Source organism: Harmonia axyridis, chromosome X (assembly GCF_914767665.1).
Source record: "Harmonia axyridis chromosome X, icHarAxyr1.1, whole genome shotgun sequence".
In the NCBI taxonomy this organism is placed as follows: Eukaryota; Metazoa; Arthropoda; class Insecta; order Coleoptera; family Coccinellidae; genus Harmonia; species Harmonia axyridis.
In genome coordinates, this window is record NC_059508.1 from 8,616,085 (window position 1) to 8,635,273 (window position 19,189).

Below are 19,189 nucleotides of genomic sequence, written 5' to 3' on the forward strand. Positions count from 1 at the left end.
TACAGAATGATTCATTACAAATGCATAGCGTAAACACTTTTCAGGATTCAATGTTTTACTTGCAAATTATCCATTCTCAACATTTTTTCGTAACTTCTTACATTCAACATTTTCCCAAATTTCCAACCATCAACAAGTTTGATGTAGGTACAATTTCTACTTGGAGTTATATGCATTATATATCCCCAGCAAAATCACTGAAATTTTCATAAAAATGCAATGATAAGTATTCCACCTTTATCTGAAAGAATTAATGATTTCAAAAACAAAAAATAAAAAATATTCCACCTACATCCCAAAGAATAAATTATTTCAAAATCAATTTATATCAGGCAACCCAAAAAACACAACGTAACGGAAGTTCTCATTTAAAGAAATGTTCACTAGATGGCAACTCTCTACCAGTTCAAATTCAACTGTATATCACATGATATAAACGGTCGAATCTAATTGGTTAACTTTTTCTGTTGTATGTAACCATATGTAACCGTCAATTCATGTGGTACACACTATCAAAATCATAGTACTCCTATATTTTTGTCGGATGTAAAAAAGATCAATTGTTTTCAATAACAACATCCCTTACTTTTACAATAAGTGTGTTGTGAAGGTGTACCATGGCAAATGTTCTTAAAGAGGTTCTTCTGCAAATGCAAAATGTAAGTAGGAACAAATTACAGAAAGAACTAATTTCCAGAGTGTCTAGGAAACAAAGTAGAAATTGAAAGGATATTCCTAAAGTACAACAGAGTTGTAACTGTTCAAATGATAATATAACAGAACTGTGTATCATTCCTTCTCATAAGAAATTCTTCTGATGGTACCTGTTGCATTCAATAACCTGTCAGTTATGTATTTCAAATGAAATCCTTGGTAAGGCTACCTACAGTGTTTGTGCATGAAAATTAATCATATTTCCCTGCAATTAGACATATTCAGAGTTTTGAAACTTCCTCTGATATAAGTCATCGAACAGCACCATGTTGATTCTTGAAATTTATTTCATCGAGTACATAAACAATCATGTTCCCTTCTGCTAATTCTCAACAGATATGAAACTGTTGTTCTAATCATGTGGAACTTACTAGACTAAAGTTATTCTAACTTCAGATAAAGAATAGCTACTAGCTTTTCTACAAGCAGCTAAGTACCTATGTGACACAACGAAGTTATACTTATAGTTCAATTCAACAGAATTGACTCACCAATAGGTATATGTTCTGGGATAACTTAGTTAAATTATTGATAGAGTGTAACAAAGAAATTAAATTTTTCCTATCTTACAGAATAGGGTGGTGTTTTGGAAAAATTAGCTTGTTTTCAGTCTTATCAAAGAATGTTCAGTTGATTTGATGTTTTATATCCATGTCTCAGAACTTTATTTGAATGCCAGTCTATCCATTTATGAAAATCAATTTATGTAAATTTTCTAAGTAAAAAAAAAACCGAAATTTTCGCAATATAGTAACAGTAAAATTATATCTCTTCCAACTGAAAATATTGTTTAGAAATGTTTTTCAACTTTTGATTTACTTTGACGTACTTTCGTATCACTACAAAAAAATATGAAACATAAGAAAGCTACTACTGAGACATTTTGTAAAATTTTGTAATTGGAACTTGTCGATCGTAAATTTTCCCAATTTAGCGAAGCTAAACAATCAGTTCAGTTCGATTCTAAGCAAACACAACAATCGAACCGAATTTAAATATAAATTTTGTTAGAGGGTGTACGTCCTCTATATGAATTTATAAATAGCTCACGAATTTTTACTGTATTATCGTTTTGGTGCCCAATCTCAAGGGTACAGACAGTCTCCTTTCAAACTTGTGGCCAACCTTTTGTGTTTTCGAATTCGTAATAACGATAAATAAATGTGGTCTGATAAATATCTATTGCATTATTTGAAGAAGACGATGGTGAGTTCACAAAGTATATAGCGGAAACAAAAACTATAAAAACCTGCGTAAAAACAGTGACATTACTAATTACGAGATATACTTGAATTTTGGATAACGTCCATTTTGCTTTTATATTTTTAAATGCGTAGAAAACACGAAATTGTTGGATCATCTCCTTTCCGAATGTTGTGACAACAAGGATATCTTTCCAAGATTAATAACTGCTTCAAATCTTCATTGTTTTCCTTCTTCCGTTAGGGTAATACCGAAAACATATTTCATTAACTTCCACTTCCAGATTTTTTTTATATGAGTATTCTGTCTGATCGGTTTTCGAATAATTTATTTTCTCCACAGAAGCTATTTTGAAAACACCTTCTTTATCATGAAAAGTGTTGTTTCCTACCTCATAAATAAACAAACCTTTCTTTATACCCTCGATTTGATTTTTCTCTATAAACAAAATTTCCCCTATTGTTTTGGGGTCGAAACTGCATTTAGACAAAAATACTGCTTGTTTTCACGTAAAGCAATTGAAATACAATATTTATATTATGTACAGTATACACACAGTAACACAAAAATTAAAAAAAAACATGTAGCAAGCAAAAGACAAATCATACTGCCTGTTTCCAAGATAAATGCCGGTTTGATAGGATACCTATTCTGGAAAGTTCAAGATAGCGCCAGCGGCATTGTCTGCAACACTCACTATGAATTGAAATTTGATCAATAACAACGTTTTGAATATGGATTTCTTTAATTTCAGCTGAAACTGTCATCTCCGCTGCGTACTGATCAAAGCAAAGACGACAACAAGGAAAACATACTTGCAGGTCAAGGTAATAATCGTTATATTCACTCTCTAACCCTCATTAGGGTGGTTTCAATGTCATCATTCGAAAATGGACCTTAAAGCTTCGTGTTTTGGGTTTCATAACCCGAAGTAATTATTCCGATATTAGTCTAGTCATTTCACAAAAGGAATTTAAACGAGTGTCACAAATTCCAAATTAAGATTCTTGTGTTTTCGCCTAGATAAGAATGAGTCACTTGAAAGCTTTCTTTCTGTTTTATTGTAGCCGGTCAGTTAGTACGTGCAGAAAGATCGATTTCGATAAGAATTGAGTACGTTTACGCGAAGAAAAATAAGTGGAAAATAGCAAGAGCTAATTGGTAAATGAACTTAGTCATGTAGGTGTTTGTGAAATGACGTGACCTTTATCCCCAAAATGCTGTATTGCTGACCATATGGCATTTCCTTGACGTTTCTTGAAACGTCTGCATCGTATTGTGTAATAAGGTTATGTTATTTTCTAGATGTTCAAAAAACCAAAACTGATGACAAAAGTCCCGATGTTCCACTGATCGCAGAGCCGGAGGAAAATACACCAAACCAATCGCACTGTCAAGAAATTAACGGCATTGACGTCAACTGCAACGGAATATCGGAAGGGTCTTCGCCTGCAACACCCTTGATCACATCGCCAGTTTCATCTGATACAGTTTTAAATTCAACATCTGAAGAGAATTTGAATTCTGTGAATCATAACAGTGAATGTTTAGTGAATGAAAATAATGCATTAAATACAACTGTGACCAGTGAAGTGAATAATTTCGAATTGGATGGACCTGAACAAGATTTTACCCTATCAAATTGCGAACAGAAAGCCTCCACACAAAGTTTATATGATGACTGTGTTGATATAATTGTGAAAACTGAAGAAATTAATAATGATCCAAACCCTGTGGAACAAGTAAGTGGAGATTTAAATTCTACTTATGCTGTTGAAGAATCCCTTCAAGAAATAAAGAAGAGTCCTTCAGAAGAAATATCACAAAATTGCACTCAAATTGTTTCAAATACTCTTGACACAACTACTATATTGAATAATACTGAGGTTATAGAAGACAATGATTTAACGATTATAAAACATGAAAGAACTTTTGTAGATTCATCAGAAACATCGAATTGTGGGGAATTGTTGAATAGTGAAAGCACTCATGAAAATTCTGATGTTGTTTCAGAACAAAGTGAAAGATTTGATTATACTTTAATTGAAAGTCCTCCTGATGCAGTGTTGTCAGTAGAAAATAGAAATGAAATATTATTAAGTGATTCTCATGTACTTCCAGCTGAGCCAACAGAAGATTCTCAGTTACCTGTAGTTAGTATAGAAAAAACACAGGGTGAACCCCCACATTGTGAAGAAAGGGATGTTTCTTGTACTAAAAGTATAGAGAACGTTTCAAGAAATTCATCAGAGTTAGATGAGTCCCTTTTGAATATCACCCAAATTAATCGTTCAGTAGAAAATCTAGAAAAAAGTACTGCAAAATTAGTATCTGATAGTTCTAATGGATCTTTGAGTGCATCTTTCAATTCTACCCATTTATCTGAATCCATAACAAATGATTGTTGTGTGGATGGTCAAAGTTTGAAAAACAATACTGACACTAATGAAGCTAATCCCTTATTAATTAATCAAAGTAATTCAGACTGTATTACTGAAGTAGTGAATACGTCTTCTTCTGCTTTTATTGAAATAACTACTTCAAAATCTGATCTTAATAGAACATTTCCAGAGGCTTCCTCAAAAGAATCTTTGCCAAACATACCAGAACAACCTTATGAAGCAACTAGTGCTACAACTCAATTATCCAACTCTTTCATCAATAAGGTTGCTGAAGTAGAAGTCAATACCTCTAGTACTGTTAGTGAAGATATTAAACATAGTTGTTCTGAAGAAAAAAATGTTTCAACTACATTAGCTATAGAAAAAGTAGATAAGCCAGAAGTTGAGAATATTGAAGTAACTTCAAACATTCCAAAGACAAAGGTGAGTTTGAAGAAAAAACATACTATCAAAAAACTTATTTCATATCTATCAAGTACTTTTTTATTATTTAGAGTTATTAATTTTAGTTTCATCACCAATTAGTTATGTTACTTAATTATGTGCTTTTCTGAGCTGTGAATGCTGAAATAATTTTTTTTTTTTCAGATGGAGGAGATCAATGAAAAATTGCAACAGGAGTTTTCCGATACAAAATTAGAATTGAATGCTGTACAACAGGCCAAAGCTGCTCTAGTGCTTGAAATGAGTAAAAAAGATGAAATAATATTGAAGACTCAGGCGGAAGCAATGAAAAAAGAGAAGCAATATATGCAAGAAATAAAAGTATTGAAGGAACAATTGAAAGAAAAAGCAAACACCATCAATGAAAAGGATTTGAAAGATTCCAAAGATTCACTGAAAGATTTAGAAGAGGCATTGAAGGAAGCTAAAGCCAAAGAAGAAGATTACTTGAAGGTTCTAGCGGAATATGAGACAACGATAGCTACACGATTTTCAGATTACAAAAAGTTGAAGGAAGAAAGTGCAACTGTGAATAGGCATCTTTCTAATTTGGAGTTATCGTTTTCAGATTTACATCAGTAAGTTCAAGCAAAGTATCTTGTAGATATAAGAATAACGAAATATAGAATACTTGTTCAATTTAATTCATCATCTGAATTTTCCATATCTGTTTTTCTTCTGCAATGTAATAGTGGTTAGACTCAGAGTAATTATTGGACTGAACTTATAATCATGACAATTTTCCACCATCAAATTAATATGTTATTGACAACATTAATTTTATCAATAGGAAATATGAGAAGGCCAAGTCTGCAATATTCAGCTACAAAAAAAATGAAGAGCAGTTGAGGAACGCTTTCTCAGTGTATGAAGAAACGTTTAGTAAACAAGAAGCACGATATGAATCATTGAAAGCTCATGCCCAAACACAGATTGACAAGTAAGTTTTTTGGTTTTTTTTTTTTAATTCATTTTTTAACTTTTTTTATTTTAGGTGTAACATAGAGATCTCGCAACAAAAAGAAAAATCTGATTGTGAAATATCTAAACTGAAAGCCATTGTCAAAAGATTAGAAATCAAAATTGCAGGTTTAGAAACTTCATTAGAGCAAAAAACAAAGGAATGCATAGATTTAGCAGCACTGTGTGATGAAGTTACTGGTAAAAAGTTTTAATTTTGAATTTTTATACATGTTATCCGCTATTATTAACCAGATATGACGTCCAGTGTATTTATCTTGTACCTATGTATTGTGTATCTTTTTAAATTGTTTTATTTTGTCATATAAGACATAAAATTTTATTTGTTCCTTTAGGATGTTTCAATTCTTTATATCATTCAATAGGTGAATATTTCTCATGTGTAGATTACTTATTGATGAAATGCTTTTTTCTTGTACATATTTTCACTAAAATTATAATTTTTGTATTGGTTGAATTGATAGGTATATAATTGGAGACTCTGCCAATTGACGATCTTTCTTCAATTCTTTAAAGGTCTTATTATACCGAAAGATTGAATTTTTATAAACTTTGTGTCCAGGTGTTCGACACTTTGAAGAATTGTTTTTGTTAGTTAGATCATCAATAAGCAGAGTCATATGTATGATCCTTTCATTTGAGGACTAATTGAAAGATATAAACATTTTGTTATTGCATTAATAAAGAAAAATAAGCGCTAGTGTTTTTCTTATTACATTCAGGGTTTTTCTGAAGAATACCTTCTATTTGATCTTTGGGATAAGAATATCTCGCATTAACTGAAAAGATATATCTGAAATCACCATCATTCAAAAAGTTTTTTAGGTACAGCAAATTATACACAATATTTTTCATCAAATGTGTAGCCTGCAGAGTAGGCAATTTCACAATTGTTCATTACTCACAGTGTATGAATGCTATACCATGATATAACTTACATTTTTAAACACATTATAATTGCTATTGACTAAAAACAGTGGCTTCTACTAAGTAAATCAAGTTTTGGGGAATATGTTGGTTGTTCAATGAAATTTGTTGATCAGAAATTCTTTATTGTGGTGGAGAATCTACAAGTTCTCTCTTCTCAAGTATAATCTTTGACAATAATTTAGTACTGATATATTCAGTTTTTAAATTTAGGAGATACAAACTTACAGCGTTCTCCTAATCTGAAAAAACGCACTTATATCCAAATATACCAACATATTGAATGAAAGATACATATAAAAAAAGATTAAGCTGAAATTGCAATCATTGCATAACCATTTCCTAATACAGGATAATTATCTTAATTGAGATATAAGGAAAAAGCCATTTCCTTGTTGCTTTTATTTATATTTGTTGATTGCCTCAAATTCTTAGTACTTCACTGATGTGGAATTGCACATTTCATTTATTTACAGTATGACTTAATAAATTCAGTCATTAAAATATGAATAATTCCTGTAGTGATTTATTTTATAATTAAGTCTTAATTCACCAAAGACTGAAATCTGAAAGTGTTATATACCATACAGCATATAATTCCTCATAAAAACAATTGAATTTTCAGTGATTAAAATATTTTTTGGAAAAAAAAAAGTAATCAAAGAGGCTGAAATATCTTTTTAATTTTCAAACTTGATAAACATTAATACACTGACAAGCTAATTTAGTATTGATTTAAATAATACATATCTCTTGAAATAGAAAAATATTCAACATATTTTTTGGTGGATGCGCATTAATACGCGCATACACCAAATAATACTTATAAGGGGTTCAATGGAAAATTATATTTTCGGTTCCTTAATTTTTTCAATAATAAAATTTCATGTTTCGTTCGAGAACAGGGACATTTTCATAGATTGACAGTTTGGTTCTTCAGTTTTCAAAAATTCTATTGAAATTAAAAAATTCTTTCAAGGGTAGGAATATCTTCACACCGATCGATTATGATATTATGAATCAATTTCATTCATTGTCTCCACTATAAAGTTTCTACCCTGTTTTGTCTTTTATAACTTTACGGACTATAGTTATTATAAATTAATTATCTGTAGCGACGCCACTGTTATTCGATAATGCATTGAGTGCATTCTCTAGTAGGAAAGTTTGCGAGAAAAAATTTATTATGCAAATCCCTTCCTCATCAGAATGCGAATTTTCGATTTCATAATAGAATATTCAATATTCCAGAACAGTTCCTTTTAGTCATCATTGAGTTATGATTCCAGTGATTTCCCAGAAAAAATAATATGAAAATACACGATGAATGACTCATTTGATGTAGCTCATCTCGTAGGAGCGCAGGCGTCCCGCTACTCCACTCCCAATCTGGCGAACGTTTTTTCAAAGAACTTATCAGTTTGTCTACGTTTTTCTTGGATGATCTCTTAAATTTCAGTGTATTTCGAATTTGATTGGCAAAGATACCTAGATCGGTACAAAATTAATGCCGGCAGCTGTACAAAATTTCAAATTAACTCCATTGGTAGGTCGCGAACTGTTCGGTTACTTTCGTAGTTCACGTCGAAAGGTTATTTAATTCTTACGAGTTGGCATCACTGTGCCGAGTGAATAGCAGCGGGTCCCGAGTAGCTGTAATGTTAAATTTCTTTGTGTATTAATTTAAGTGTATTTTATAGTGCCTTATTTCTACGAAAAAATACTGTGATAAACCCAAAATGAGAGTGAAATAGTTTTTCTAACAATTTTAACCACCTTGAAACCGTATAAGATCTGTGATGTGTATTAGACGAGCTAAGCTGACAAAAAAGTGATAAAATATGGAAATTTTGAGAATAGCGTGCCTTTGTATATTTCTCTATTTTGTTAGAGCACAATTGACTTCAGGTTAGTATATTAATATAGTATTGTTTTTTAAATTGGAGGCAAAAACTTTCTGCACTGTATTTTAAGCTAGGTCAACCTGGTCAACGCTTCCTCAGGTAGTTGTGAAGAATGTCAAAAATCCTATTAAAGCACTTGTTGAATCTAGCCCTCATGACATTAACCAAATCTCAGTTATGAATTATTAACGATGATAAATTTGTTTGGGCGTTCCTTAATGCTTTTAATAAACTTGTAACTAATTTATGATTATTAACATCATTAAAGGCGTAAAGATGATTATAAAGTAATTTTTTTCACATTTGAATGTAAAATATATTTGAAGCTTATAAGAGTTAAATATCAACAATTAATTGTTTTTATGTTAGGTGTAAATTTCCTTTATTTTACGAGGTTTACCACTAATTTCTTATTCATCGTGAGAGTAAATTTATTTTCTTGGTACTCTTGATGTCCATTGGAAAGGGACTTAATTTTTTGATCTTCTATTGAAAATTCTTGTTTTTATTATGACTAGAAAGAGTGGTATTTAAAATTTCAATGCTCCCGAGAAAATTTTATCAAATATTATATTGTTTGAATTTTTTGTTGATATTTTGAATGTTGCTTAACGTAATATTTGTATAAAATACATATTAATTAACACCAAGTGATAGGGCATACAAGTATTAAGTATATTTTTGAAATATCATTATCCTAATGATGTGTCAAAATATTTCAGATTTGTTTTGTAAATAGTTTTAATCTTTCCTTTTTCACACATCCCCTGTCATATCGGTTAGAAAGCTATTACTTCTTAACGACAGTTAACAATAGCATGAGAAAACATTTTTCTCTATAAAATTATGCTTTCAATCGACAATTCAAACGATTGCTTGGTAGGAATCTCATTGAGCTGATGTATTTTCCCATGATTGTTGTTATGTGAACAAGCACCATTGTGTGGTTTTTATCAGGGATGAACTCGAGTCTTGATAGAAAAAGATTTCTTCAATAGAATATTAAAATTGTGATATTCTTGATGAGGGTGAGGTTTTATTGTGGACTTCCATTCTGTTATTTTGTAAAAATTTGTTATTCATAGGTTCCGATTCTTTATTCGATTCTAATCTATAGGTACCTATCAGTTATTTTTAGAATATTTAGGATTGAGACTAAGGGGGCCTAAAAAATTGTATTAAACCTATATGAAGGCAATATAAAAGTCCTCTCGTTTCTTTCAAAGTAGAGAAGTGATCAATTCCGTAGACTGCATTTAAGTATTAAATGTTTTTTTTAGTTATTTCATAAAAGGGTGGGGTTACAATATTGCTCGAAACATTTGGACTTTTTATACTATTAGTCGATGGATTGGTTTAGAAACGCGTCTTCATTGGATATTTGATTATATGTAGGTACCTATATGCATTAAAACATTATCAACGGATTCGTAATTTTTTTTAATATATGAAAGTATTTTTTATTACATTATTGTTACTTTGTGTATTTCGAAGCCTATAGTTAGAATGTTTCTGCAAATTCATTAAAAACCATCAAATATCATTCAAGATACGAATAGTCTTCCAAAGTATAATCTTCAATTAGGTACATACATCTCTCACATATCTTTCACTATTGCATTTATTCCAAGCATAGCACCGATGAAAGTAACAATAGTGAATGGGCCTGTACCTTCAGGTAAAAACTGACTGCTCCTTGAATATAAATACATCAATACAAAAACTGTACGTGATATTTGAGAAAAAAAAAATTACAGATGTGACCAGTTGCAATTGGTTTTGAGGGAAATTTTAGTTTTTATGGAAGGAGTTTTATGATGCTATAAAAACTGGAGAAAAGGGGCTAAAACTTTCGAGGGTTCCGTAAAGCATTATTGAAGATGTTGATTTTTTCCCGTTCCTTCCTGTATTTATTCATTGTCCCAAATAAAATATACTAATCTTTTCTATATGTATTACGAATTCTAACTGAAACTAGACAACGTTATTCATAACAATTAGTGCTCTTCTATTTAACAATTCAAAACAACAAAGTTTCCGAGAATCTGTCTGCTCTAGCAAGGTTGACACGTCGTAGAAATTTCGAAAATACGTGCCTGTTTTGGATAGCGGTAAAAATGATAGGATTTTGAATATTTTTCTCGAGGTTGCTTTGTTTCATTAGGCTCGGTTTCTTGGATATCGAGATTTCGCCACGTTCGTTCTTTTTTTTGCAAGCTTTGGCATTTATACCTGGAGTACTGAATCCTGTTCTATGCAAATCAGTGCATGACAAACGAGACCAGTTTATAGGGGTTACTTTTATTGTTCCATTCCAACGAAATGCGACAAGTGTTAAATGAATAGGTGTTATGTGATTAGGCGTGTAATAGGGACTTACGGTTGTAATAAACTTAACTGCTCTAGGGTGAAAAAATTCGACATCCCTTAGGCGGAAGGAGAGACCATAAATTTTCGCTTGAAAGTTGGTTCATAAATAGGGTAGTTAGTGTAAAAAATATTTTCCCATTTATAAAAGTCCTTGTAGATTAGTCTTCCAAAACGATATATATTAATTTGATCAAATACGAAAGAAAGCTCTGTAAGCAAATGTGATGAGAAACACCCTGCATCGACGAATTCAATTTTATGTCAAAACGTGTGCATTTTCTTGAACTTTCTATGGTTGATAGTTCTATAACAACATGAAATTTTGCATGAAGCTCGAAATACTAATAATTTTTAAAAAACCGCCCTCTATAAGGCAGTCTAGACAACGTGTCTTTTAAATGGAGTCTGTTGGCATAACAAATTGTTACAGCCATAAGAACAGTTTGCAGGTAAACAGCTGTATTTTGAATAGTTTCTGTTGGTTTTGTGCAGTATGATTTTCAAAAAAATGGAGAGATAACATGGTAAACCTGACACTATACCGCGTGTCCCAAGTTATCGTATCCAAGCAATATCTAGCTTATTTGACAAGATTATAGAAAAATTGCTTTGTATAATATCGAAGTACCTTCCCAATGATTCATAAAAAAGGTTCGTACATTTGACAGCCCTGTGTAGCTACCCCTTACTTTTCATTTTCAAATGGCACCCCCTCTATATTGTCAGTGGAAATTCCATTTTGAATACAACGATAGCACATACTTGGTATTTTTTTTATCAATAACAACAAAAACATTAACATTTTGTGAAGTATGAATTAGAACCAAAATACCTACTATGCAATTCAAGAAACGAAGAAATAGCAAGTTTTTGTTATAAAAAACATCGGTCTCATCTACTCTCTCATATGTGAAATTTGTACAAAAATAGGTGGAGTAATTTCATTTTTATAAGGATAATTAAATAACGTTGGAGGAATCACAAGATAATAATGTTTTTGTTGTTATTACTGAAAAAATACCAAGTATGTGCTATCGTTGTATTCCAAATAGAATGACACGCAATTTTCACTGACAATATACAGGGGGTGCCAATTGAGAATAAATAGTGAGGGGTAGCTACCACAGAGCTGTCAAATATACGAACCTTTTTTATACATCATTGGAAAGGTACTTTGATGTTATTTAAAGCAATTTTTTTATTATCTTGTCAAATAAGCTAGATATTGCCTGTATACGATAACTTGGGACACCCGGTATCTGCAATGAGGATATCCACAGTTAACTACAATGCAAGTAATATCGAATTTTGTTTAGTTCAAGTTCAAAATAATGTCTACAGTTGAAAATACAATCGAAATATGCAGAAGAAATTGTGTTAAAAACAATAATACGACTATGTTCTTTTATGCCAACCGCCGCCATATTGAATTTTAATTTTGACAGGATTGCCTAATTTAGAGTAACTTTTTTTGATTTGATTGATTGCTTATATTTTCAAGTGAAGTCACTGACATGTTGTGCAACAACTGCGTGGCCTCTTCGATTTTTTCTTGAGTATTTCTGCTAATTGTAAATAACCCCTTATTATGTGCTCAATAAAATTGACTGAATAGTTTATCTAAAAGTTTGTTTGATTGTTTTGTGTTTGAGACTGGAAAAGGTGAAAACCGGAGTGTAAAAACTTGCGCATTTCGGTGATTACTCATTTCGTGACTCCTTGGATGACTCAAATGCGTGTACAGTTACCTGGAAATAGTCCATGGCGGTCGGTAAGCAGTGGTTATTCATTCAGGCGGAGGTTGATGTGAAATTATCTCGATACAAATATTGAATTTTCTGGTCGATCTTTACCTTGTGATTCAATCGATCAGAGCGCGTCATTCTGGATTTCGTTACATACCCGAGATGTGTCTGTTTGAGTTGGGCTTTTGAGTTAAGGAATAGGTCAAACGATAATGTTATTACGAGTCTACAAACTGGATTTAATCTCCGTTGAGACAGAGCGACATTGTTCGGAAATCACCTTCATTTTTGTGTAACTTACACAGTTATGAAAGTGAAAACACCGTTTCATGGGTGTAAACACTTTCTGCGAATGATCTGGATATTACTAACATGAGATGTTTCTTTGTTCACTTTAAATTAACATATTTACTTTAAAGAGAAGTAGAAACTACTTCTTTGTCAACTTCTCACACTCTGGACAAATTGAAGCATATAGTAATACTTGTGTTTCAATGTACTATTATCTCAGGAACACTGCAAATTTCGCACTATGGTTTATTATTTCCTCGTTTCAAGCAAAGAATATGCAGACAATACATAACTTGCATGAATTCTTTTTGATATTCCCAAAAGAGAAAAAGTCTGCCGGTGTCGTATCTGGCAAATAACAGGCCAATTGAAAAGTCCCCGGTCTACCACAGTGAGACGCATTTTTTTTGACAGAATTCGATTTTATTATTCATCATAGCTGCCTTCGAGGGCGATACAGAGATCTTCAACTTTTAGATACCATTTTTCTTTCCAGCGAGCATTCTTTTGAGGTTTGAGATTAGGAAAAAATTGCTGGGGGCCAAATCTGGCGAATACGGTGGATGCAGAAGCAATTCGAAGTCCAATTCATGCAATTTTGTCATTGTTTTCATTGATTTGTGATGCGGCGCTTTGTCTTGATGAAACAGCACCTTTTTTTCTTCAAATGGGGCCGCTTTTTAAAGATTTCATCCTTTAAACGATCTAATAACGCTATATAATAAGCGCTGATGATGGTCTAGCCCTTTTGGAGGTTATCAATGAATATTATATCTTGCGCATCCCAGAATAATGATGCCATAATCTTGTCAGCTGACTGTTGTTTTTCCTCGCTTTGGATTCGGTTCATCGTGTGCAGTCCACTCAGCTGACTGACGATTGGACTCCGGAGTGAAATGATGGAGCCATGTTTCATCCATTGTGACATATCGACGCAAAAATTCAGTTTAATTGCACTTAAACAGCATCAAACACTGCTCAGAATCATTAGCACGTTGTTGCTTTTGATCGATTGTGAGCTCGCGCGGCACCCATTTTGCACACAGCTTTCACATGTTCAAATATTCGTGAATCATATGATGTACACGTTCAGATGATACCTTCACAATGTATGCTATCTCGATCAACTTCACTTTACGGTCATTCAAAATTATTTTGTGAACTTTTTTTATTTTTTCGTTGGTGACAGCCTCTTCTGGGCGACCACTGCGTTCGCCGTCTTTGGTGCTCATTTCACCACGTTTAAACTTAGCATACCAATCAATGACGGTTGATTTTCCTGGTGCAGACCCCGGAAATTTGTCATCAAGCCAAGATTTCGCTTCAAATGTATTTTTTCCCTTCAAAAAGCAATATTTTATCAGCACACGAAATTCTTTTTTCGAATAACTAAGGTAGCTACACTCACAACGAAATATCTTACAAACTAATGGTCGGACTGCTGTCAAATTTTGACACGTATCGTTTGAAGGTTGGTACTATTTAAAAATCATATGGATTTAATACTAGCACACCATCTGTGCATCAGACCGAGAACTTTTCAATTGGTCTAATACACGCAAAATTGATGTTGTTACTGAAATATTGGAATTTTCATCAATAACCGTAAGAAGAACCAAGTTCTCATGATATCGAGCCTTTAAGATGTCACGGTTATATTTTTCGTTGGATCAATACCGGATAGCAACTGATTTTCACACAAAAATTGGGATTGTGAAAGGTAGAATCGAGAGATGCATTCCTATACAAATTTAGGCGATAATTTATAGTGGCAACAATGAATTATTGCAACTTCACTCTGCATGCACGGATATTGCGTTCAGTAGAGACCAATGCACCCGAAGTTTTACAGGATAAATTGCTGTTTTTATTGTTTCCCAGAAGTGATTTACAATCTACAACCAGAGCCGGTAATGCATCATTCAGATCATGTTTAAGTTGCCTGAAAGTCTGGAGAATTTTCCAACCGTTTTGAATAATAATTGAAAAATGATTTTTTCGCTTGATTTGCATCTAGAAAGAGGTTTTCACTTGACTCGTCGATTAATTTGAATAATAATTTCTGAAAACACCCCTTTGAAATTTGGAAAGTCTTGAATCGAAGAAAGAAAAATTCCACGAAAGCTATCAAATATAAAATTATTGGAAGAGGCACTTGATCTAATATGAAATGTTTCCAATGCATATTATTGCACTCAAGATAGAGAAGTAACAACACTCTTCACTCAATTCCTGTTTAACGCCCTTTCGACAACAATGTTGTCGGTTAGTAGTGGTTAGTATATAGTTATTAGGCTAATTGAGAAGTCCCCTTTCTGATACGTGACAAAATTTGACAGCAGTCAGACCATTTGTTTGTGAGATATTGCGTTGCGAGTGTAGCTACTTTTGTTATTTGAAGATGGAAAAACAATAATTTCGTGTGCTGATGAAATATTGCTTTTTGAACAGAAAAAACCAAGTTTAAACGTGGTGAAATGAGCACCGAAGACGGCGAACGCAGTGGACGCTCAAAAGAGGCTCTCACCGACAAAAAAATCAAAAAAGTTCTCAAAATAATTTTGAATGGCCGTTAAGTGGAGTTGATCGAGATTACAGACATTATGAAGATATCATCTGAACGTGTACATCATATCATTCACGAATATTTGTACATGAGAAAACTGTGTGTAAAATGGGTGCCGCGCGAGCTCAAAACCGATCAAAAACAACAACGTGTTAATGATTCTGAAGCTGTTTGAGTGCAATAAACCTGAATTTTTGCGAAGGTATGTGACAATAGATGGAACATGGCTCCATCATTTTACTCCGGAGTCCAATCGACAGTCAGCTGAGTGGATTGCACACGATGAACCGAATCCAAAGCGAGGAAAAACACAACAGTCAGCTGGCAAGATTATGGCATCAGTATTCTGGGATGCGCAAGGTATGATATTCATTGATAAACTCGAAAAGGGCCAGACCATCAACACCGATTATTATACAGCGTAATTGGATCGTTTAAAGGATGAAATCGTAAAAAAACGGCCCCATTTAAAGAAAAAAAGGTGCTGTTTCATCAAGAAAATGCGCCGTGTCACAAATCAATGAAAACAATGGCAAAATTGTTTGAATTGGTCTTCGAATTACTTCTGCATCCACCGTATTCGCCAGATCTGGCCCCCAGCGACTTTTTCCTGTTCTCAGACAGGATGCTCGCTGGAAAGAAATTTAGCGCCAATGAAGAAGTAATCGCCGAAACTGAGGCCTATTTTGAAGTGAAAGACAATCGTACTACAAAAATGATATGGAATTTTGCCAAAAAAAAATGTGTTTTACTCTGGAGCGGGGGCTTTTCAATTGGCCTGTTATTGAAATCGATTCTTAAGTTTAATATTCGGAAATTATATACCAAAAGCGAAAGTTTCACAAAGTATCTATTACTGCAAGATAAAAGGCGTTAATACTCAAAAGATTGATTCATTCGGCGTCTTACCAGCTTCAAATTCAACTTATCAACACCAGAGTCTTGAAGGACGTGAATGAAGAAATTGTTTACAAATTAAATCAGTCCAAAATCTCAACACTCTAACAACGATATTCGTTTCAAAGTGTCCGTCATGTTTGTTTAGTTTGAGTTTGAGAGGCGAATGTATTTTCAAAGACACAAGATCTTATATTTCATAATGTTTAAAATTTGCTTTGATTCAATTAATTCATTATTTAAGAGTTGACGTTACTGAGTTGTGAAAATCACAAAGCGTTATATCATGCCAAGTATATAATAACAGCTATTACATGGTTTCAATTAAATCGAATGTCTTCTCAGGAAAAAAACGTTTTTAACTGTATCTCGACACGAAATGTTTCGATTGACATAAAAGTAATTCCGTTGAAAAAACACCTATTCCTAACGTTACTTGATTGTCTTCGACGGAAAAGTTTTAGTTCAATGTTTCCAATGATTTTTTCATGCCTATTTCCTTACATACTATGAAATGTGCCAAAAAAGCTCTAAAATATCTTATAACTCAAACCTATTATGACCTGAAAGGAACTGGTATGGACGGACTTGCATTTTTTTGCAGTGAAACGTCAGTAATTTGCATTTATTATTATTATTATTCATTTTGAAATTTTCAAAATATTCCTTTTCTCTATATTAAAGGTCATTGAAAATTTTAATCACCATTGAATTCTTACCTCAAACAGATTGCTATCGAAAAAATGTCAACACTATTTCACTATGAAACTCTATCAAATCAAATGTTTTGATTGAATTGAGGATTTGAGAATTTTGTCAAATAGCCTATTAAAGTGACAATTGTTGAGTAATCGAACATTTCTTGAATGTTTAAGCTTGCTACGAAGATACAACTAGTTACGTCTTTTAATATGCCAACATTTTTTCACGTATTTATCAACAAGATGCTTGTTGTGAATATTAATTGGAAAATCAACGTACATTCTTTCAGAATAATTACTACCATTGTGTTTCTGAATCATGAATTCTCAATTTGAAAATCTGTGCCAAAAAAACATTTCATGAAGTAACATGATGAATATATTGAGTGATATACTAGGTTGCTCAATAAGTTTTACGGTTCTATAAGTAAACACAATTTTATGATTTGAAATGCTCTTTTTATTCAGTATACACTCCTTGAACTTCACTAGACTTGTTTCAACGAGATTCCAATTTATGAATTCGATCCATGAAGTGAGAATCTGAAAGGGTTGCAAAATACGCTTCTACAGCTGTTATGACCTCATCGTTTGATGAAAAACGCTTTCCACGCTTGATTTGTTAGATTTGGAAACAGATGGAAGTCGCTAGGGGCCAAATCTGGTGAATACGGTGGATGCTCTAACAATTAGAACCATCAACAGCGATTTTTATAAAGCGTTATTGGATCGTTTAAAGGATGAAATCGTTAAAGGACGCCCCCATTTGAAGAAAAATCAATGAAAACAATGGCGAAATTGCATGAATTGGGCTTCGAATTGCTTCTGCATCCACCATATTTGCCAGATCTGGCCACCAGCGACTTTTTCCTGTTCTCAGACCTCAAAAGAATGCTCGCTTGAAAGGAATTTAGCATCAATGAAGAAGTAATCGCCGAAACTGAGGTCTATTTAGAAGCGAAAGACAAATCGTACTACAAAAAAGGTATCGAAAAGTTGGAAGACCGCTATAATCGCTGTATCGTCCTCGAAGGCAACTATGTTGTATAATAAAACAGAATTTTGCAAAAAAAATGTGTTTTACTATGATAGACCGGGACTTTTCAATTGGCCTGTTTAATCTTCTTCATCCTTTTGAAAACGCTCTAAATGTTGCTGAGAATGTCGCATACAAATGAGTATTTGTTCCATTGTTGAAGGCGAAGAGTCCTTATACACTTTCAACATTCGTTTATAAATTTCCTTTGCTCAAACCTTCCAAAAATAAAAATGCAATCACTGCACTATACTTTATTTTTTTCATTGTACAACATACTGTGATACGTCGATACGTTATGGCTTGTAAACAAAGAATGAATTGGCAGATTAAAAAAAAACTTCACATACAACACAAAAAAAATCAGGCAAAACTCATTGAACAACACTAGTGGGGTTCAACAAATTATTGAGTTTTGAAATTCTGTGAAGAATGCTTGGATTTCTTTCTACACTTCTATTTATTTTAATTATTCAAGCGAGTTGAAGTGATTGAATACCATACGGATGGTATTAAATACTTTTCTGACAAAGACATTGGGGAGGGTTAAATTACAAACATTCATTCATCGAATCTCAATTAGATCGCCGACTTGTCTTGAATCGGTACCAGACAAAAAGTCCGAAGCCTTAAAACTTAAAACCAGGGGAGCGAGGCTTTCCTATTCTTAGTCATGTAAAAAATAGGATCTTTTGACCTGTCGTATCCGTTTTCAACATACCTTTCGTATGAATCTTGAAGAAACCGCATAGGTATACCGGTTGTGGATATCGTTGATTATTCCAGAAAAAAAATTGACTCATTTCATTCAAACCTTTCAACATGAGTGTAATTGAGAGGGAAAAGTTCCCCTTATCGGACGTAGTTCCAGTAATATTGATCGTTGCACAATCACTTCATTGAGCAAGAATTGCCATCAAGTTCGTGCGATTCGACACCGTTGTATTTTTTTTCATTCGTGCCTGTAAAATACAAAATTATGCTCATTAGACTATTTTGCAGATTTTT

The 19,189-nt window shown here is 32.9% G+C and overlaps 2 protein-coding genes across 3 annotated transcripts in view; both read left to right on the forward strand.

The window, feature by feature from the left end:
* Positions 1 to 482: 482 nt before the first annotated feature.
* LOC123686416 (uncharacterized threonine-rich GPI-anchored glycoprotein PJ4664.02-like) lies at positions 483 to 6,444 on the forward strand. 2 transcript variants are annotated; one of them, XM_045626525.1, is made up of 6 exons: positions 483 to 659; positions 2,672 to 2,744; positions 3,223 to 4,742; positions 4,908 to 5,341; positions 5,554 to 5,703; positions 5,758 to 6,444. In XM_045626525.1, exons 1-6 carry the CDS (start codon positions 618 to 620, stop codon positions 5,936 to 5,938), a joined length of 2,400 nt encoding a protein of 799 aa, XP_045482481.1. In that variant the 5' UTR covers positions 483 to 617; the 3' UTR covers positions 5,939 to 6,444. The 2 variants fall into 2 exon arrangements, with proteins under 2 accessions (XP_045482481.1, XP_045482479.1); XM_045626523.1 differs by lacking the exon at positions 483 to 659 and adding an exon at positions 1,792 to 1,920.
* Positions 6,445 to 8,052: 1,608 nt separating this feature from the next.
* The window catches only part of LOC123686418 (DE-cadherin), a 28,962-nt gene continuing 17,825 nt past the window's right edge, over positions 8,053 to 19,189 (forward strand). The window contains exon 1 of the mRNA XM_045626529.1: positions 8,053 to 8,579. Coding sequence (XP_045482485.1) covers positions 8,513 to 8,579 — 67 coding nt within the window. The 5' untranslated portion in view covers positions 8,053 to 8,512. The remainder of the gene's footprint in view (positions 8,580 to 19,189) is intronic.